General features: G+C 31.0%; 3 protein-coding genes across 4 annotated transcripts in view; all 3 read right to left on the bottom strand.

The window, feature by feature from the left end:
* LOC136990363 (DDB1- and CUL4-associated factor 6-like) overlaps positions 1–1,551 on the bottom strand; it is a 69,801-nt gene extending 68,250 nt beyond the window's left edge. The window contains exon 1 of the mRNA XM_067288756.1: positions 1,333–1,551. Coding sequence (XP_067144857.1) covers positions 1,333–1,423 — 91 coding nt within the window. The 5' untranslated portion in view covers positions 1,424–1,551. The remainder of the gene's footprint in view (positions 1–1,332) is intronic.
* LOC136990394 (gamma-taxilin-like) overlaps positions 1–23,399 on the bottom strand; it is a 325,532-nt gene that overhangs the window by 95,333 nt on the left and 206,800 nt on the right. The gene's annotated exons all lie outside the window — the stretch shown is intronic.
* LOC136990344 (SET domain-containing protein 4) lies at positions 4,935–21,994 on the bottom strand. The gene is made up of 7 exons (XM_067288735.1): positions 21,567–21,994; positions 18,044–18,170; positions 17,467–17,896; positions 14,914–15,088; positions 9,867–9,954; positions 6,911–6,991; positions 4,935–5,166 (listed from the first exon to the last, which is right to left on the bottom strand). Exons 1-7 carry the CDS (start codon positions 21,709–21,711, stop codon positions 4,944–4,946), a joined length of 1,269 nt encoding a protein of 422 aa, XP_067144836.1. The 5' UTR covers positions 21,712–21,994; the 3' UTR covers positions 4,935–4,943.

The raw sequence follows: 23,399 nt of genomic DNA, 5'->3' as shown, positions 1-23,399 counted from the left end.
CACAGTAATTTTAAGTTCCATCTCGTAATTTAGTCCAGATCATCATTGCCAGAAATTTATAGCACCTATAGGTGCACCTATATTATATCAATAAAGATGAACCTGTAAAGTTCAAAAACTTAAATGACACAAGTTAAGAAAAGGATAGCTATTGTTTTGTGAATTATTTGGAAATACTTAGGTGAAGTGTATGTGATGGTGGTAGTTCAGGGCAATTCAGGATTGGGAAAGGCACCTTATACTAGGAAATTTTGTACATGGAGAAAAACTGTTTTGATTCAAAAGCAAAAAGGCAAGCTGTGAGGTTTGCCTTTTTATTGAAGTATATTCACTGATAATAGTTTTTACCTTGAATCAGTGGTGTACTGGTTATATCTTTATGGGACTCAGTCACATTTGAATTAGCGGGTCCCACGTACAGTGTTCATCTCAGATGTTTTTCCGAGGAAATTTTTTGGGAAAATATTTTTTAATGATAAATTGGTCTGAAGCTCTCTGTTGGTTGGGGCCCCAGACAATTGCCCTTTTTGCCCAGAGGATAACACACCACCAAGTACAACTGCCTATTTGCCACACTTTTCATTAGTCACTTGTACCTCAGCACACAAAGTTGGAGGTGGGATAAGTCCCCCACACCTGCAACTACATATCATACTCCAGTCAGTTAAGAAGGCTACTCAAAGCTGGCATAGACACAAAAACACTAATTTCATCAAGAAAAAACACACAGAAGTGCCCTTCCCCACTCTGAATCGTTCGGAACCACCACCACTAGTCACATTTCACTCCGGTTACTCCACAAATAAAAAACACGCAACACCTTTTTCCTTAACTCGCACCACTCGAATTACAAAGTCCGATTTACTCTGACATAAACAAATTCGAATAGTCACAATCAGCATAATAATAATCAATATACACAACCACATCAAAAAAACAAAACAACATTCTTTATATAATCATATTAATATTTTCTAAAAATAAATTAATATTTTATAATTTATATATTAATATATAAAAATTATTCTTTACAATGTAAACACTTAAATTATTAACCTAAAATACACATTAAGTCATGTGAAAGACTATAGCTTAAATCAGTAACCAAGTCAACGTTCCCATTTATAACAGCAATCAGCTGTTTATAACGCAGTGTATAAAAATAAATATTACATTTTACTTGTAAGTTATATAAAATTATATTTAACCGCATAAATAACTTTCGTAATTTTACAAATTATTTTTTTTGTGAGTAACGAAATTACATAAATTTCGTAGTTCCTAATACAAAACTCGATGACGACGGATTTAAAAAAAAAAAATTCTTTTTACCTTTAGCGGAATCAAACAAACGAACCGGCGATGTTAATCCTAAAGGATTATTCCAAATATTTGCGAAAAGTCTCCTCTCGTTAGATTTCATCTCGAATAATTTAATTATAAAAAAAGATATTACGTCTACTAACAATATTCTTCTATACGACTTTCAATCATCATCTTCCTTCTCTTCCTTCGCCATCTTGGATAAAGTCGGAAGATGACAAATATTTATAAAGTGGAAGAAAGAATATATTTTAAATATCAATAATTAATTAAATTATTTCTTAAAGAATTAATATATATATTATTCGTTCGGTTAATTTATTTTTGTATTTTGATAAATTATTTAATTTTTATAAATGTTTGGAATTTCTAGACGTCGTCTGCGCTTTATTATTTTTTTAAATGTATTTTTATATTATTTATTTATTTTACAAAATGGATTTTTTGTATCTGCAACGTGTTTTATTAATTTTATTACAGTTGTATTTAATAATATGTTATAAACGAATAGATAAACGAAATTTCGACATTTTATCCACCGATTCGTTGCCCCATTTTATGAAAATCAAAATGATTTTCAAATTAATAAATCTTAACTGTAAATTTAAATGTATTTTAATTTATGTAAATGTTTTATAAATGATTATTTTCTTTATTTACGACAGATATTTAAGAAAATATAAATGGCGCGTTGCTCGGTAAAGCGGCTTTAATACACAATGCACCCAGATATAAACATTTCAGAACAAGATATTTCAGTACACACAAATATTTCTTCAATTATTTTTACTAAGCACTAGCAAATGACTTTAAAAAAGTCTTTATAACTTACAAAGACATATCCTGGCTCTCCTCTACCTGCACTTAAATAATGTATAACAACACAAGAACCCTTTAAGATGCAGTCTTTTTATTTAATAAGGTGACCGACTTTTTACAATAAAAAGAACACACATAAATTGAAGGAAAAAATATTGTAAATAAAAGAAACATTTTATTCATTGCAACAATAACACACTATAATAATCTCTACTGCATGTGTATGTGCCATGTTGTGTTTTGGTAAGAAGTAAACAAAGCTACTTGCATGCAGTGCACTCTCTGAAGGTCTCCTGTGCAGAGCACATGCGTTTCATAATCGCGTTTTGCTGCACTGTACCAAGCCTTGATGAACTGTCATGTTAAATACAAACACATCACATTACATGCGATGGATTGGCTCAGCATCAATCAAATATGGAAATTTACAGATTAGTCTTCAAATATCAAAAAGGAGGACATGTAGGAGGACACTTTTTGAGGGAGGACAGAACTTACAAAAGGAGGACGGTTGGTCACCTTATATTTAAACTTATAACGTTTTTGTTTACTTTAATGACCTTTTTTTGGAAACAATCGAATGCAATAAAGTAGTCAGAAAACATTAGAAGTTTAAATAAAAAGATTGCATCTTAAAAGGTTCTTGTGTTGTTAGACATATCCTGAATTTTGCTGAAATTTTAATACATTTTAGTACTGCCCTTCCAGTAATGCACAGCAACATATTGATATAACATGTACAGTACCAGTACCAATTAATAGCAGTTTAGGAGAAATCGTTTACACTTTTCTGTGTGTGTGATATATATGTATCAAATTCTATAAACAATCCTAACAAGTAGACATGGATCAGTGAGAAAAGCAGGATGCACTGATCCACACAATTCATCCTGTTTGAATTGCACACTTGAAAAGAAAAAATCATTCCAAATATATTGACTCAATAAAGCTACTTTGTAACTAAAAAATCATTTCAATATTTTGGTTCATATAGTTTTGTAAGTCTTAACAAAGTGCCATTGATATGTAGCAGAGTAAAAATCTTGCAATTTTAGTTACTTGATATTATCCACTGCGACCTACCTAATATTTTTCTGGACATCAACAAAAACTGAATAATAAATTATCAGCACAGTGTGCACTTTGCCTAATTCACCGATGTACAAAACTGCATTAATGCATAGGCATACCTGGTTGTGGTTGGTAGCTTCACCTTCTGGAAGCTTCAGCTCACTGTTATACAGATGCATAACATAAAAATTATTGACATATCTTAAGAAATTCTGCATGATGCTTCAAATAATCCTGCAGATGTTTAATATCTAGAAATATCAACTTATGTTCTGTAGTTCATAAAAAACATTGTGTTTACAGCATCCTAGGAAACAATAAAGATCAATTGAAGATTGAAATAATATAAAAAATATGCAGCCTAAGTCAGTTTGATCAAATGCTTTCATCTGATCAGACAGAAAATATAAGTATAAAAGATATTTCAAATAAGAAAGCTTTGCCATAGAATTTTATATTACACAAACAAAAATTATTGTGACAATGTCACAATGCCAGACTGCAATTTTTAATTAATTTAATTTAAAATATATGTTTTCAATCTCATTAGTAGTGTCTTGACTCTGTACATCATACATTTCCTGACGACAGTCGTGCCAGTCATCTATGTATCTCCATTCTGCGGAAAATTTTTGAATTGAAATAATGTGACTTCCGGTGCAAACCAGAAGTTCATATAGTTATTCGGGACCTCCTGCTCCTATGCTTTCCATATCCGGTCACAACTTCCATCTATCTAACACCATTCTCGAGATGAAGGAAGGACAGACAGATGACAACAGAAATTCATAGGTCTACAATTTTTCAGTTAAAAGTTATGAGCTTATGTATCATTACATTTTGAAAGATAATATTCTAGAAAATGCAACTTTTTTATGAGCTAATTCATTTCTTTTCTTTTGTTTTTTCAGTTACTTAAGAATTGTTCAAAAGATGTTCATTTTCATCTAAACATTTCACTAATTGAGTGACGAAGTTTTTGCTTGAACATTTAAATCTTGAATATAGCTAGAGGAAGGCCAGAAGTGACTGAGCCACCCATCCATTATACCAAATTATGAAATTATGTTTATATTTTTTAACATTTAAATCTTGAATATTGTTATACCATTTTGTAAACATGTTATTTAATAGTATTATATCATATTTCAAAAATTTTCTGGTCTGTCCCAGACACTCTTTCCATGGTGAACTCCATAACCCTCAGACTCCAGTTAGGCCATCCCACAAATTGCTAGAGCCATCCCTACTAAAGTTGATCTAGCTACATCCTCACACAAACAGACTCTAATGTTATTTTAGCACATTCATTGCTTATTCTTTGCTTCATATCTTGAATTGTGGTTGGTCATTGAAAGAAAACTTGATCCTTTACAAAACCTCATGGAATTTGGATTCTTATTATGCCATTACCTTTCAAAACACACAAAATCATATGCTCGTAACTTTAATACAAGAAGGAATATATTGCTTAACTTACGAATTTCTTTTGACTGTATACAAAAACTTGCATTTACAGTCTTTTGTGAAATAATATACAACAGTTTTCTACTAAAATATTTAATAATTCATAAATGTGAGTTGTTAGTACATTCTTAAGTTAGAAAAATATTTTGTACACATTCATTTACAGAATATAAATAATATGTAAAGGCATACACACAAACAGACAGGAAATGTATTATGTATGTATGAGTATGTACTATTCACACAAAACTACATTTTACTTTTTATAATATGGACAAATTTTTTATTAACAAATTTCTTTCTTCATCACAGAACTGTTGAACTAATTTCAAACATTTCGACATAAATGACGACGACTTTTTGTCATTAAAATTATAAGAATGTTCCTTCAATTTAGTTTTTAAAATTTGTTTTGAAATTCTTTTGTACGTGTTTTCATCTTTGGGATTATAAAAGTTATTGAAATATATATCTTCTAAATTCTTCCTGAAAAATATTCAATATTTATTATAAAATTAGTATATTTAGTCAGTCTTTCATTTCTTGAAGTGAAAAACTTCAAAAATAAATAAATAAATACAGTCAAACCTGTTTTTGTGCGGTCTTTTTCTGTGCGATCTTTTTCTGTGCGATTTGTTTTTGTGCAGTATATGAAAATTTCAATCAAATTGGAACATAATTGACTCCTGTAAAATTTTTAAAAACTCTATTGGTTGTTTTCTATGACATCAGCAGGTTTTTTCATTTTTTATTCAGTAAAATTTTTTTCTCATACGTTTATTTTGGTCCCCTCTTATTTTAATAGCATAAAAACCATAAATATTATGTTATATTTGAACAGATGCGGTAAGTTAGCTCCCCTCCAGCTTTAGACTACAGGTGTGAAATTTCAAGCCTTGTTAAATGAAATAACACTTCCTGCAGCTATATTTATCAAATAAAATCATTATTTAACGATTATTTTTAACTTTTTAATGTTAGATTCGTATTTAAGTGGAAATAATTAATTAATATAAAAATTAAAATTCTTAGAGGATTTTTTTCCCCATTAGGTGTTGCAGAAAAAGGCCCAAGGAGTTAAAAAAGCAATTCCTAGTTATTTTGTACGGTTTCTAGTTATTTTCTACGTGAGACTTTTTTTATGCGGTCCCTATTCACCGCATAAAAAAAATATTTTTCTAATTGTGTTGGGAAAACTATTTTTTATAGCCACTCGTGAAGTTTCGCGCGATTTTTTTTTATGCATTTTCTTTTATGGGTCCCTATCCCCCGCATAAAAACAGGTTTGACTGTATATATACAGGTCATCCAAAAGGTTACTGTGTAGTGGAAAAGGTTTAAGTAAAGTTTTAATAAAAGTGAAAGTTTACGTACTTACAATATTGTGGCTTCTCTTACAGCAAATGTTGGAAATGTCCCTCAGAGGCCCCAAAATCCAGGGGAGTGAGAACTGGGACCTAGCAGGCCGCGTGAAATTAAGGAAGTGTTCCAAAAATCAGAACAACTGTGAGTAAGCAGTAATGCCATCTACAACAAAGTGGAAATACAGACGTACGACTTATGGGTCTCATATGCAATGCTGTGTGTACCATTACGAATTTCTCACTGCACGGTAACTTTTTGGACACAATATATATAGATCTATACGTATAAGAATTAGATAACCAATGGCCTGTGAATTATCAGATTATTAATGCGGAATAACAGTGATGTTAATTAATTAAACTATGTAATTTGGCATATAAATAGGCAGTCCACCAGCTTATACCATTATAGTCCATTAACAAATAATCTGGTAGTTTAGATCTTTCATTGTTTGAATGTATTGGACTATGGTTTATATTTGCATAAAAGTTAGATATTTTTTCATCTAAAATTAGCCTAAACAAACTATACTGCCAAATTTTAATGATGCTATAATATGGTTACTTCATTACAAAGATATTATACAATTTGGACTAGAAGTAGACCTTTAATAATGAAAAATAAAGAATATGATTTTTGTAAAAAGATTGATTCAGAAGAGGACTCCACCACTCTTCACTTAACTTTTTTTAACTATCACTTCTAAAATTTCTTCATGTACTGATAAACTTTATATTTCTGACCTGTTGGCACTAAAAGAGTCTGTTTCTCTTAAGACAACTAGGACAAACCATCCGAAGAAAATTTCTGGAATATATTTGATAAAATATAAACATGAAAAATATCTTCCATATTAGACTACTACCTGGAATAATTTGATGCAGAGAGTACTTTTAAACAGATATCCAAATTCCATGTGAAGCCTTCTCTGTGACATCCTAATTTTCTAAATATACAAACATATTTATTTTATTTAATAATCTCTAAAGCCATAATATTACATTGTTAAAATTTAACATAATCAATTATCAATAACTTATTTTTATAACTAAATGAAATTATAATTTATATACAATAGTACCTCATACTTTGAACAAATAAATTTGAATACTTCAGTTTGAAATGCAAAATTTGACAAAAATCTGTCTTGGAGTTCAAACTGCATGCATACTGAAAAAATGGGCTCAAAGCATAAATGCAATCTGTCATGCATCCAAGTCATCTCTTGTTCTCATGTTATGCTTGTACGTTTCTGAAAAAATCTGCACAAGTTTGTGTAATGGAGTTTCTATCTTGGAAAAAAGAAAACTATGACCCAAAAAGCAGTTCACTACCTTTCATTTTTGTAATTCTTCAAGTCTGTGTCATCAAACACATCAATTTAACTTTGGATGTAAAGTGTAAGTTTCTATATAAGACTTTGATTCACATGTTTTTCAACAATACTTTAAGTGATCCATCAGCTGCTTGGTATTTTTTGCCTTTCACCCTTTCATAAATGGCTGCCTTGAGAATTGCACAAAAATCCTTGTTTAGACTAATTTCTGGGGCATCTCCAGGATTGTCCTCCTTTTCAACAAAAGTGATGCTTTCTTGTCACAGGTAATTCCAGTATGATTTTGGTGTAATGGGATCTTGCTTGATCTGGCCAGAAGACATTCTGCTAGAGAATAGTTTTTTTTGAATGTAAGGAATCAAGTGACATATTTATTCATTTAAATATCACTGAGCATCAATAGCCAAACTTGATCTTCTGATTAGGGTTTGACTCAATCCTTTCAGTCCTATTGTAATGCAAACCAAAACCTGCTCTCAAATTTCTTTTCCTCAGAAAACCTTGCATTAGCAGATGTAGAAGAGATATCACTGGCATAAAATCCACTATTACCATTGAGCATTCAGTGCAAGAGCATGAATCCTTTTAATCTCAGCTGTTTGACACATTCAAAGAAACAATTATATCTACAGACATTTGTTTAACATTTATGCTTTTGCATACAATCCCTATGAAGCTCTCTATTGCATCTGTCGCACACTGTTGTTCTTGGTCTACGCCTCCTCTCCGTTGTGTTACAGACAACACATCGTGACTTTTTTTTTCCAGGTAGTTTCCTTAGCTCTGATGAATTGTTTTTTTTTAATCAGTTTTTTGCCTGAGTTTTTTTCTTTTTCTGCCATCCATTCTACATTCAGGCTGTGAATAATGGCCATATTAAAACTATACCTGGATTTTAGCTTTCCTGGACTCTTGGAGTGCTCTTTATACAGGATGTAGCAATTAAACATCATCTTGCTGATGATGTTGAAAGCTACCTTTTTTCAATGTTTGACAGAATGCCTTTCATCAAGTTAGCAGTACATCATCATGTCTGAGGTGTCTATACCATCCACATATTTATTATAGGAAGTTATAACTTGAAGCTTTACATTTACTTTACCACCTTTCCTTACTTCCACATCCACATTTCAAGATAGGTACTGTACATGTGAGAACAGGGCCAGATCTATACATTCTTTGTCCAAATGTAAATTTGTTTGTTCGATAGGTATTTCAACAGAATACTTTTATTTTTAATGCCAATAAAACTTTCATCAACACTGAGCTCTTGGTGAGGGACATATGATGCCCAAATATACTGTCAGCATGATCAACAAGAAGTTGATATTTGGCACATGGATCATAATCTGAATGACCAGGGCTTGGCAATCTTTCATTGTTTACAAGGTAAAAAAATCGAAGCAACTGTTGTAAACATCTTCCCAAACCATGGGGTTGCTTACTGATCAGTCCCATATTCAAAATACAAGCAAGAAAGCCTTTCATTTCAGAAACAGTAAATTTTTATACATTTTAAAAGCTACTCAATATAAAACATAAAAATATAACAAACCTGACAATTTGAACAAAAATATCGAAGATAAACAATAAGACATGCACTGATTGAACTTTCCATATGAAGCAATGAAAGGAAAATGGCAACCACCACAAAAAATTTGTTTTTGTTTAGTAAAAATATTTGCAGTAAACGTAACAATGCAGGAAAAAATGCGAAATAAAATTTCTAGAATCTTATACAGATCAAAGATGACCTATACATAGAGCTGACATCATTAAAACGACAGAAATCGGCACCTCTGAGCTTTCTTGCAGATACCCGAGCCAAAATCGACACGGCCAGAGCTTTTAAGGGTTAATGTGCGTTTAAACTTTCTTAACAATGACGTCACTAGTAAGAAGAAACCTTCATAAACACTGACGTCACATAAATATCTGCTAACCGACATTCCAACCGACCTTATCATACCTAAAGAAGGCCATTCAAAATGGCCGAAAACATTCGTACAAAAAACCTTTCACACTTTGTTTCTAGCAATTTAATCACTGAGTGCAGCATAATTAAAAATTATTTGGTTGTTAGCTAGAGCCTGAGATATTTTGTGCAGATTTTTTCAAGACACCTATTACTCTTTATTTTATGGTTATTTAAGCAACTTAGGAAACATTACCATCAATAAATCTGCAAATACATAATACTGAATGTTTCAATATAAAAGTGTATTTTGTTTTTTTGCCAGAAATTATATTATCAAACTTTTATTCCAGCAATTTGGTTTCTAACTTAATTACTTACTGTACCAATAACTAACTTATTGAAATAGAAACAAGATTAACTTGTTAAATAATTTTTATGTAATTTCTGAATTTATGTAAAAGAAGAAATAAAAAAAATTATGAAATGATAATTATTTATTTTATGTAAAAGATGTAAAGATCATCATTTTCATATTTACATTCTAAGAAATTTAACTAAATACGTTACCTTATAAGATTGAAATGCTGTAAAAAATTAACTTTCTCTTCTATATTAGTGTCATTTTCTACAGAATGAAATGCTAACAATATTTCATCTGAAATGCAATAAATAACAATAAAAATTTTTAAAAATTGTATAATAATTATAAAAAAAGATAGTTAATATACACTAGGTCGGAAAAGTATCCGGACACCTATAAAATGGAAGAGTTTTTTAGTTATCACTCATTTCTTACATGAAATAGGAAAAAACTAATGACAGATGTAAAATCTTTAGACTTTTATACACTAGAAAAAGTATTTACATGTACAAAAACGTTCATCAACAAGAGAAATACATTTTGATTTAAAACTGTGAAAATTTTCACATCACAAAAGGATCTGGACAGAAGAAATAAATAATGATAAAATAAAATATTTTATCATTTTAAGAATGAGTTGGGCCTCCTTTTGCCCTGATAACAACTAGGCATTGATTCATCCAAATTTTTATAATAGTTTTGTCTATTATATTCAAAACTCTGATGATGATGTTTTTAAGATCAGTTTAGTTTGTTATTGATTCTGTTCTGACTGTTCGTTTAATGTGATATTATTAATGCTCAATTGGGTTGAGGTCGTGCAATTGTGGAAACCCGGGAAGCACTTTTATACAGAGTACATCAAGAAACTCTTTCGGTGTGCTTTCGATTGTTGACACGTTGGAAAACAAACCCTTACTCTGACTTTAATTTTCTTACCTTCGTATTCACCAACACGAGTTAGAGTTAGGGTTGAATCTCACATTATTGCCGAATTGGTATTCAACAACTTCGAATCTTGATTCAAACACTAATAACTCTAACTCTAGAAAATCAGCGAGTAGATGATAAACTCTGGGTTTTTGTATGTGTAAAACGACCTATTTTAGAAGAAAATGGTGACGACTATGAAACTGAGATGCTAGAAAATCTGAAATATCAAGTTTATATAGACCGTATCAAATGAAGAAGTCAGCAGATTATTTCTCCAAAAAGAAATGACTTTGAACAATTGGATGATTGTGACTTTATTGATATTGTTTGCCAAAAGAGAGTGTAAGAAACGTAGAAAGAATTGGTCATAATTTAGTTTCCACATCAATGAAAAATTATGCGAGGTCGCCGATAAAACAACTGTTATTGTCTCTACGTTTTTATTCCACGGGAACATTTCAGTTGGTCTTAGGCAATTTAAACAATTAAGTCAATCATCTGCTTGAAGTGCAATTAGTAGAGTGAGTTTTTACATTGCTCAAATCTCAGCCGATTATATTCAATTGCCTAAAATAGAATCTGAAAGAAAGTAAGTAGGCCTAATATCCCTTTATCTTTAGATATTATACTAATTGAATAATAAATATTTTATTATTAAATTAAAAGGCCCTTTTTGGGGCCACAAATTTTGCTTAAGAGTTATCCAAATCAATATAAGTAAAAAAATGTATAACAATATTAAAAGTTTTGATATCAAATTTTGTTATCCAAATAAATCTATCTTTTTTGAAATAAAAGATGTTTTTGTTACTCGGGAAACTCTTTTATGTCGAGAAAGGAAATAATTGTTAATTAGCGATAATAGATTTTATAAGTGCATAAAGCATATATGCTGCAATTTGAAGATAATTTTATTTTAAAAAATAATTATTAAAACAAATTAACTTTTTAAACAAGTAATACTCCATAAAAGTTAATATTTCTAAATAGAACAGTTGTAGGGGTGAATGGAGTAATTGTAAATCCTTCACTTTTTGGGCTTAGGACTTAACATGTTTGTAAGGCAGAGGATATTGTAAATGAACATAATTTTTGAGATGAAAAAATGCACAAAATTTGGCAGTTTTATTTCACCAAGCAAGTAGACAGGAATCCTGTTGAAAAGCAATATGGTTTATGAAAGAGACATTTCCCATGCCTCTCTATTGGACTACACCAGACCTGGCCAACACAAATTGTTTTGCGGGCCACTTTGATCACGCGTAACATTACGGTGGGCCACAATTTATGAAAACATGCTTTTAAAAAAGTAAAACAAATACAAAATGAATAAGATTTTGTTGTTATACGAAGATTTATACTTGCACTTGCGCATTATAACAATGACACATGCAAATTTTCATTTATTTAATTGTTTTGATATACACATAACGGGAAACAAAAGTTTTAATAGATATATAATATTGCTTAGCGGACCACACAATTTAATGCGACGGGCTGCGGGTTGACCAGACCTGGACTACACTGTAATTTGCAGAATGCATTGCATATTATAGTTCTTCACAATATTGCGCTACAAGATGGAAGTTTAGCATTATTTCATGATGATGATGATGCTCATTTTTTTAACGTCAGATGTGCCTGTACAAATATTTAAATACCACAAATGCTCAAGATTTTGCTAAAAAAAAATACAATAATTCACAATTTTTTGTTTAATGTTAAAATAAAAATTTGATATATTTTTAAATAAAATATTGTTTTCTGAAAAGTTTTATTGTTACTAATGTATTATTATTCTAAAAAGAAACAATATATACAGGACACCAATACCTCATAGAAAATTTTATATAAAAAAAAGCAGCATCTTTTACACTATATGTACAGTACACCCCCCTATAACACGGGTTCATATAAGACGGATTCATATAACACGGCAGAAAAATTATGATCATGTTCGTATAACACACTAAAAGAGGCTCATATAACGTGGTAAAAGAATGATACAGATTGTCATGGCCGACTCGTGTTTCAACAGGATTGGTCGAATCTGGACCAATAGTGGACATTGCACAAACTGTCATGTTTAAACAAGCAGCAGACCTACTAAAAAACATTTATTATTCAACGGCCATAAAAATTATATTTCTATTAATGATGTCTTCAAAGTTCGGCAAATTTTTTGCAGAAAAAATAACTTATCCGGAAATGCGTCTGCCGTTCGACGAGCCACTCCGCGACGAAAACAAGCTTAAGCAATGGCGTCTTCAAACGATGTGATCTCGGTAAGTATTCCTACAATTTTTTGTTTATAGCATAGTTTATATGGATTATTCCCAAAAAATTATATGTGTTTTGGAAATGTTTGAGTCCAATTAGTCTAGAATCGATTAATTTTATGGAAGAAAACCTTTCAAACAGCCATACCTCCTAAACTGCACAACTGAACAGGTCACGTATTTGTAAAATCTAAGTGACTCGTACAACACGGAATTCATATAACATGGCAGATATGTTCCGTGTTATATAGTCTACTGTATATTTCTTTTTGCATAAAAAGATTACAGATTTGTTAGTTGAAATGTCAAACTGGAAGGATTTTCTTCTAAAATTTGTAAAATTTTTTCTTGCACTTTTAATTGTTTCTCCATTAATAGCATTTTTATACTGTATCTTCTGTCAAATTTCATTGTTAATTTATGTTCTTCCTCAAGATTTTCTTTCCTCCTTTTTGCCTGTTCATAAATGGCTGAAGTTGCTTCAGCTGCTTTTCTTTTCTTATTTTAATTTCTTTTGTCATCATCCTTGTATTTCTGTTTTTGATCAATAGTTTTTGCACATGTAAATATTTTTTCTAGTGTAAAAAAATCTGAAGATTTCAGATCTGTCACTATTTTTTTTTTCTCTATTTCATGCAAGATATAAGTTATAACTAAAAAATTCCTCCATTTTATAGGTGTTCGGATACTTTTGTGAGGTAGTGTATATCTATATCAAAGTTAAATAAAACTTATTCTGTTATAATAGATACATAATCTTATAACATTCATAACATTTAGAGAAATGTGTTATTAAAATACAAAAATACCATTAAACTATTAGAATTAATAGATTAGATGTGGGAGTTGGTTAAAAAATGTATGCATAGAGAACGTGATCAAACCTTTCAATTAAGGTTCGAACGTGTATTGTTTTTATGTTGTTATATTCCAGCCTTACAGTGTTGAAACCTTTCAGTAGCTTGTAGAGATGATAAATTACTATTTTTGAGGAAATATTAATTTAATTATTAGAGATCCATAAAATTCTCCCTTATTTTATTTAAATAATTTATAGAATACACTTAAAATTAAAATACAAGACTCCCACTTGATGCTAGTCAAAGCATTTTTGTAAATAAAACTATTGTATATTTCCTCAGATAAGAGAATAGGTGAATCATAAAAAAAGGCCCCAAAAATCCGGGATCGTCTTTTAGGACAGATACAAAAAATTTAGATTGAAATTTATATAAATTAAAACCATTTATAATAATGGACAAACCGTAATTATTTACTAGTAGAGAATAGGGCATGTCCACAAAATAAAATAACCCATACGACGTTTCTGTGAATAGTCGAGGTCATTACCCGAATGCCCGAATCAGTGCAAATGTTTGCAACAATCGCGAGACAGAAAATAAAATTTGCTCGTTCGAGAAATTATGAATAGGACATAATTCCGTATACGCTATACAGTGTTATTATCCAGATGACGATTGCCGATCTAAACTAAATTTGTAGGCCGTTGATAGTTTGGGGGTCATCTTACAGGACAAATATATGCTAAAACTATAAAACTTTGACAAAAATTTATACCTTGTCTTATCTGCGAAAATATACGGTATTCATTTCACTAATAAAACTGTGTGTATTCGTGAATTCCCAAAAGAACCTCCCACTCTCACAGTTTTTCATCGGGTTCAAAGTAACATTTTCTCTTGGTAGGCTGTGCGAGAAATTAATGACCCACTCTTCTCATATTCTGTAAATCAAGCACTAATATATTTAATAGCTTGTGTTCTCAAGACTCTAATGTATGAGGAAATTGAGGATGTATAAAAACATCATTATTTTTCCACAAGAAAAACTTAACACACTTGAGTAGGATAAATTGCAGTTAGAGTGTAGTGCAGAAAATTCTCGTATAAGCTGAGTAGCATACAATACTACACCACTACAATAATAATTATTATTTATTGTTATTGTTATTATTATCTAATAAGAAAATACTTTACACCGTTTTAATAAAATCTGAGTTTATAAAAAATCATAAACTTACCCCAATTAAAAAAAATACAATCATTTGGATTGTCAGGTATAACAAAGCCATATTCAAGGAAAAGAGTTTTATTAGAATGAAAGCCATAATTAATAAATACTTGATGATATTTTTTTATATTATTAAGATGAATTATTTCATAGCATTTAGTCTTAATATTAAATTCCGCTTTAACCTATATAAATAAAAAAAACAGTATTACATACTGATCACATACAGGGTGTCCCATAAATTTGTAAATACCGTATTTTCCGGCATATAAGAGGACTGGGCATATAAATGACCCCCGACTTTTACAGTTAAAATATAGTTTGGGATATACTCACCCTATAAGACGACTCCTGGTGTATAAGACGACTCTCGACCTTTGAGAAGATTTTCCTGGGTTAAAAAGTCGTCTTATACGCTGGAAAATACAATATTTTAAAAATTCATAATAGTTCAAAGAATTGGTATATTTGAATGCGATTTGCATAAAAGTTATTCGCACAAAGGGGGATTTTTTTTTAGTAGTGAAAAAGAAAATAGTTCAAATTTTTGTCGATAGCGGGTGCCGAACGCAAGAAAATCACTGGAATTGTGCAAATCTGAGTCTTATAAAATGCAGGGTGTATGATTAACAGCTCATTTCTGAATTTTCCTGTTACTGGCGCTGACATATGGTTTTCATTATGATGTTGATGTTGGTGGATAAAGCACTATTGGTGAAGTTGTTTTATCTCAGCCATGAATTGCCGGCTGAAACTTTACAAAGGTTTAGGACACAAAAGAGAATGAAGAAAGGTTCAGGTCCAATCGCTCCTGCCGGATTCGTTTCCCTAGTACGACGTTTTGAAGAAATGGGAAGTTTGTGTAAATGCCCACGCAGTGGTGCACCACTGTATGGGCGATTACACCGTATGTCAACGCCAGTAACAGGAAAATTCAGAAATGAGCTGTTAATCGTACACCCTTCATTTTATAAGACTCAGATTTGCACAATTCCAGTGATTTTCTTGCATTCGGCACCCTCTAGCAACAAAAATTTGAACTATTTTCTTTTTCTCTACCCAAAGAAACCCCCTCTGTGAGAATAACTTTTATGCAAACTGCATTCAAATATACCAATTCTTTCAACTTTTATGAATTTTTAAACTATTTACAAATTTACAGGACACCCTGTATATATTTAAAAAATTAAAATTTTTTAATATTGAAATGGCATTTGAAAATTGCATGTAAAATGGCCAGCCATTTTAGTGCCCAAAGGGTGGAAAGAGTTTAAAAACAAATTCAGTTTATAAACATGGCTTTACATGCTATCTTGTAGAAAAACTTCACATAGTTTCACCATTCATTTTTACTGGTGTGCCACTACTTTCCCTTTCAGTATTTTAAGTATATGAAAACAGATTTTGTACTAATTTTGAGATGATCTACAACTTTGTAATTTAAACTGTGCTGCTATACTATCATAGAAACCAAGATAGGATTTGGTCACATTAGAACAGGATCAGGGATGAATGGTGACTATGCCATTGAATAGTTCACTATCTTGTGCACTAGTATTTAGCTATATGTATGTTGGCAGAAGCAAAATATAGCTTAGTACAATGTTTTTGTCTATGTACTGCATATCAAATTACTATTAACTACTTTATTCAATTAAATATCTTCTTTTATGAAATTTGATGCTTTAATTCATATTGGAGAATACAAATTTGTAAAAAATTTGAAAATAGAAGGAATAAATACAAATAAACATTGTACTAAACCCGATAACATTAAGCCAATACATCGCCAACTGCCGTAAATAATCGGGCTAACTTTTGGATATAAACGATTAAAGATTAGAAATACATTTGGCACTTGAGGTAGGCGTCAGGCGCCATCTCTTATTAAAATTAATAATTATAATAATTTAAATAATTTAGATTAAACTGAAAGAAAAGAATCAGCCCGTTTGTATCCAAAAGTTAGCCTGATTATTTACGGCAGTTGGTGATGTATTGGCTTAAAAGGCAGGGCCGGATTTACCAATCCAGGGGCCCTGGGCACAAATTCGGTGGGGTCCCCCTATAAAAGTAGGCAAATTTGATGATTTAGAAAATTTACACAAAATACTGTACTTTCAATTAGATTTGAACTAGAAAGTTGTAAATTTCATTTAAAAATAAGGTTATTGTAAACATACATATATTTTATTGTGTAAAACTAATTATTTTAATTTAACTGAAAAATACCTATGTGAAATTTTTTCCCAAAATTTTCCGATGTTTCATAGGTTTTTTCCCAGGTTTGGTTTTCTCTGCCTGTTGCCCTTATGATTAGGCCACACTAGGCTGTCGCGGTAATAGAAAAAAAATTATGTTTAAACATAATTTTTTTTAGTTTTGTGGGGGCCCCTATTTTGTGGGGGCCCTGGGCACAGGCCCCAAATGCCCTTATGTAAATCGGCCCTGTTAAAAGGAATAATTTATTCCAACTTTTTATTTTTGTCATTCAGTTATATTTTTAATAATTATCTTTTAAATTTAAATCATTTGACTCTTGGCGTCAAAAATATATACATACCTGGACATATGGCGAATGATTTAACAAATCTAAAAACGGAGCTAATGCCAAATCATTGTGATTTCTAAGCGGATCATTATTTATCTTTACAGATTTCATATAAATACATCTTGTGTTCACAGACAACCAAGACCACTGAAAGATTTCATAAGTCAGCAAGCCAAAAAATTCCTTAAAATGATTTTCAATAGCATCCAACAGTTTTTTTAATCTCTTAAAAGTCTTTTTCAACAAAACATTTTGTTGTTTGACCACTTCAGCAACAATTTTTGGAATGCAGTTCAAAATTTCCAATGGAAAAGTTGCAGGTAATACATATTCTATTGGCAAACTTTTTATGTAAGGATGCCAATATGACGACGATCCTTTAAGTTTCTCACACATCAAGAAGACAGAGATCATTTCCATAGTTGACAAACTTTGATGATACCTAAATACATTTGAAATATTTAAGATTATGAAACATACATACATGCACACACACACACACACACACACACACACACACACATATATATATATATATATATATATACATATATATATAGCAATTATATTATTACAGAAAACTTCTTACTTAGATAAAATAATATGCAAGTATGAACTCATCACTGTTTCGTAAGTAATAAGTGAATTATAAGGTACAGATATTAAAACATCACCAGCATTAATAACCTCATAAGATTTTAATCCTCTCCCAGTATCTGAAAAATGTGAAAAGTCATATTAAGTATAATGATTTAATTTTTTATAATTTCTATATTCTTAATATTCACACATTGATAAATTATAGTACTTTTAATCAAAGATCATTAAAAGATTTTTTTATCAATTACCGTATATTTCCATAGATAAGACAATAGTTGAATTATAAAAAAAGGCCCCCAAAATCCAGGGTTGTCTTATAGGACAGATACAAAAAAATTAGATTGAAATTTATATAAATTAAAACCATTATAAAAAACAGACGAACCGTAATTATTTACTAGAATTGAGCAGGGCACGTCCTCAAAATAGAATAGCCTGTACGACGTTTTTGCGAATAGTCGAGGTCATTACCCGAATGCCCGAATCGGTGCAAACGTTTGCAACAATAGCGAGGCAGAAAATAAAATTTGTTCGTTCAAAAAATTACAAATAGGACATAATTCCATATACGCTATACAGTGTTATTATCCAGATGACGATTGCCGATCTAAACTAAATTCATAGGCCGTTGATAGTTTGGGGGTCGTCTTACAGGACAGATATATGCTAAAACTATAAAACTTCGACAAAAATTTATACCTCGTTTTATCTGCAGAAATATATGGTACATAATTACTATGCAGATCAAAATTTATTTTGTATAAAAATGATTCACAAAATTTATTATTTTTTCCTTCCCTACAATGCTAATAAGATAAGGAAAATGAGTAACATAAATATTATAATAAGCTCTCTAAACAGACGGTGCATATAACAAGATTTCACTTTGAAGATGGTTAATATGATATCGGAATGGGATCCTGTGCAAACCTCCTCCAATTTTGTTCAAACTTCATGGTAAGATAACTTATGATCTTGAACTAAGATATGTAAATATTAGACCTTAGATCTGAATAGAGATAGAGGCTTTGATCACTCCACTCTTCTCCACATGCATGTTGAACAAATAATCACTTTGGCTTCCTATTGTATAATTCATAGTCAGTGAAACAGACATACTTTTTCAAATTTGATGACTTGGGACTTTCTACTTTAAATTCATCTATTTAAGTCATATTTTTCAGTGTATACTACACTGAAAAATATGACTGTTTTTTCGTCTCTTGCTTATTCAGTGATCGGCGTGAAGTCCAACCATCATTACAGTGTAGTATAACTTCTCCAGAAATTGATTTTGCATAACTGGATTCATAATTTAGTAACCTACAACTTCTAAAGTAAGCATGCTTATCATGTGTTAGTTCGCCAGTTAATTATTCATAAGGATGTCATTACTCGCATACAGTAATAATTCTTGATATTTTAAATTTGCAGCAATATGATTAAGTAAAAATACCCTGTGAATAATTTATACTTTTATACTAACATGTAAGCTTAAAGACAAATATTTCCAAGTGGTCATCGTAGATATTTTCTTTTTGGTACTGTTAGAAAGCATATCTTTTATTCTCTCAGAAACCATGTTTCAAATTTACTTAAGATTCATTTATACTTTGGTTGGCAATTCTTGTATTTTGTGCAATTTTTAGTTCATTTTACTTAACATTATAGCTAGTATTAAATATAAGATGCATCAGCGGTATCAAATGTAAGTGCCAATCCCTATTTAATATATACTAAATTCAAGTTTCTAGCAGCCCGAATTGCTTTACAAACATGGAAAGTAGTCAGTGATCCAAGATACAATGTTAGATAAGATTTTAATCTGGTGCCTGAAAATCTTTACTTTGATAACACTGAAGGTTGATTATCCAATAGCAACAGAAGTCTTATGTTGCATATTTGAACATCAAACCAAATTTAAGCACCTAAGACACTAGCATCCAATAAATTTACACGTGATATGACTTTGAATATGTAACATAAGCCTTCTGCTACAATTGGATACTGAACCTTCAATATTATCAAAATTAAGATGGCCGATCAATCTGGTGTTGACTTCCTGCGACAACCTTCTGCTTATCTTTTTTGAATAATACTTATTTTTTGTACTTTTACCATGTAGGTGTAAATTTTATTATTATAATTCTATTTTGATGTGCTTCTATTCTATTATTTTGTTCTCTATATAAAGGGTAGAAATCTTGTACTAATTTAAATAAAAATAAATACTGTTAAGTTATTATGTGTTCTCAGTTAATCGGAAAGGTTTTGGAACTAAACATGCCAAAAAGTCTGTAATAGATAACTTAGTTTTACATTTTTTGGTGAAAATGAGTGTTTTCTTAGCTATCAATAGTATGGTTTCAATTACTTGTGAAAGTGGATAAACTTGTAAGGGTACAGATGTTGCTCTGAAAGAGTCAGTTGGGACCTTATAGGAGTTGTAGACCATGCCCATAGAAGTATAAAAACTCAAAAGAACCAATGATTTACATATGACCCTTTGTGAGATAAAGCCCCCCCTAAATCAGCCTATTTGGAATTTCAAAGAATCCCTCAAAAAATGGAATAAAATTTAAAAATGAAAAAAATCTGGAGCTATTTCTCAAAACAATGCTAAAAAACCAACTGTTTTCCACTTTATTAAAGACAGATAAAAGCTCATAAAACACAAGAAACACCACTGTACAAAGTACTTCTGGGTGAAATTGGGGTTACACTCAGTGGCATAGCTAGCATGGGTGACACCCAGTGCGGATATCGTGGTATCACCCTTTTTAACTCTTTTATAAAACACTGTTGAATTGTAATATCTTTGCACTCGAGCAACCTGAACACTATATTGAATATGCGATGTTGCGACGTATGAGTTTAGATTTATAGAATAAATCATAGTAAGATTTTTAGCTGGTGCGAGCCCTCGTGGTGTCTCCTTGTAGTGAAGAAACTGTCATGGGAGGCGAGCGTGACCTTTTTTTTTTTTTAGGTACAGGCCTACCGGAGGTACAGGAGGTTTTGTTTAGGTACAGGCCCATGTAGGAGTGACACCCGGGGCAGGTTGCCCCACCGCCCTGCCCTAGCTATGCCTATGGTTACACTGCATGCTCCATCAAGCATATCATGAGTTTAACAAGCCAGGAGTAAAATTTTATATTTTTCAAAGGATCACAATTAGACCATCAATTCCTTTTATGTTTTTACTCCTATGGCCATGGCCTGCAGTTCTGATAATCTCAATTGCCTCATTCAGAGAGGCTTTTGTATCTCTGTAAGAGTATTATGGGTTAATGTTACCTATGGTAGCAAACATGGTGGCTCGTCTGTGAAACAGTGGGACACACGTTCTAACCTATTCTAATAAATTACCATAATTATTGCCAACCAAATTATTAGAATAGGGGTAATTTATTAGAACAGGTTAGGTTAGAACGTGTGTCCCCACTGTTTCAGAGACAAGCCACCATGTTCGCTACCATAGGTAACATTAACCATATTGTGAAATATCTTACCATTGAATAAGGCTGGTTTTACTTTCTTCATTTGAAATTTTTTATTTCTCATCCAAATATATAATTCTTCAATAGAATCGTCAAAAAAGAGCGTTTTGTTTCGTTTCTTCTTACGGATCCTAAATGTTCTACCGAGTTTTCTCATATCAAAAGTATGTAATGTTCACATTAAAAGAAAAAAATCACTTCATATATGAGACAATCAAAAATGGAGTTTTACATATAATTGATACATTTCTGAAACTTAAATTTTGATAGTACTGTAGTTATGAATATCGATAAAATTTCTGTGGATTTAGCAATTATAATTACGTACTTAATACAGTATTAAAATCAAAACATGCATCTACACAAGTTAAAACTGACAAATTATTCGTTCAATAGGCATCATCGAGTGCGAAATCCGATAGTTTCTTAACCCAATAAACATAGTTGAACTGGCACTTGTGCTGATTGGGGGGTACGGCTATTTCAGAGGTTTTCTTCCAGAAAATTAATAATTTCTAGACTAATTTGACTCGATCATGTCCAAAACACGTATAATTTGTTGGAAATTAGCGATATAAAATATGCTATAAACAAAAAATTGTCGGAATACTTACCGAGTGTACCCCGTTCGAAGACGCCATTGCTTAAGCACGATGTCGTCGCGGAGCGGTACATTAGATGGCGGACGCGTACGAAGCGTGTCACGTGACATTTCTCGGTTCCCTTCGGTCACGTGACTACTCACTCGTCTCGGCCACGCCTCGCATCTCTGACGTGTTTCCTGATAACTTAATCTTCTCGCGGAGGAATTAGCTAAACTTTGGAGACATCACGTGATTTAACCGAGCCTTTGAAGCAGTCCCCGGACTACAGGTTGATAAACTTTGCATTAGTTACGTTTCCGGTAATACCGTAACGTTCTACAACAAATCCCCAGAGTCAATTTTTAAAAACTAAAGTAATAAATGATCGAATTACTTTAAAATTCAGATGAAATTCCTGTAGTCCCTAAATTATTAAATAATTATAAAGTTGTTATCTAAATTTACAAAAAAAATATGATTTTATTTTTTCACTAAAGTTATATAACAATATTATACATATAATTTATGTAAGTATGTGACTAATTCCATATAAAGACTTTTGTTTGGAAATAAAATGTTTTCATTAAAACAATAGATGAAACGTGTATTAGATCGGTACTCAGCGTCAACACTTTATCGTTAAATAATGTACAATTAATTTTAGTACTTTCATAATATTTTCGAAAGTTCCAAATGATATCACAGAGAAATTCACTTGTTAGAATGAAAAAACATGAGAAATGACGTTCAAAATGAATAAAATGAACCTATAAAGGTTACGACAGTTACGTTACAGAACGTATAGTCAAAAATAATAATAAATACAAAAATTAATTATTCTATTATTTTATCATTAACTCATTTAATATGGCCAGTGACATAATAATGAGTCGGTTTCAAATTACAATATTTATTATAATTTTATATACATTATCTATTAAATTATTACTAATATGATATATATTATGATGATAAATATTAGTCAGATGCAACAAAAGATGTCTAATGTCTTCAGATAAATATATATAACTCTATTTTTTTCTTAAGACACGAAAGAGATTAGGCTATTTAAAAGCAGAGTAAAATTATTAGTTATTTATCGAATTATCGTACGTTGTTACATGTTGATTTTAATCCATATTTAAAATGGCATGATGTTTGAGATTAATCTCAAAAGACACTGTGGCCATTTGGCCTTTTTCAGGTGCCACAAAAATACAAAACAAACCAAACATTAGAAAATTAACAAAAAAAAAAAAAA

The sequence above is a fragment of the Centruroides vittatus genome, unplaced genomic scaffold (genome assembly GCF_030686945.1).
Source record: "Centruroides vittatus isolate TY-2023 unplaced genomic scaffold, ASM3068694v2 scaffold_907, whole genome shotgun sequence".
NCBI classification, from domain to species: Eukaryota; Metazoa; Arthropoda; class Arachnida; order Scorpiones; family Buthidae; genus Centruroides; species Centruroides vittatus.
This window is presented reverse-complemented; position numbering and strand designations above follow the sequence as displayed.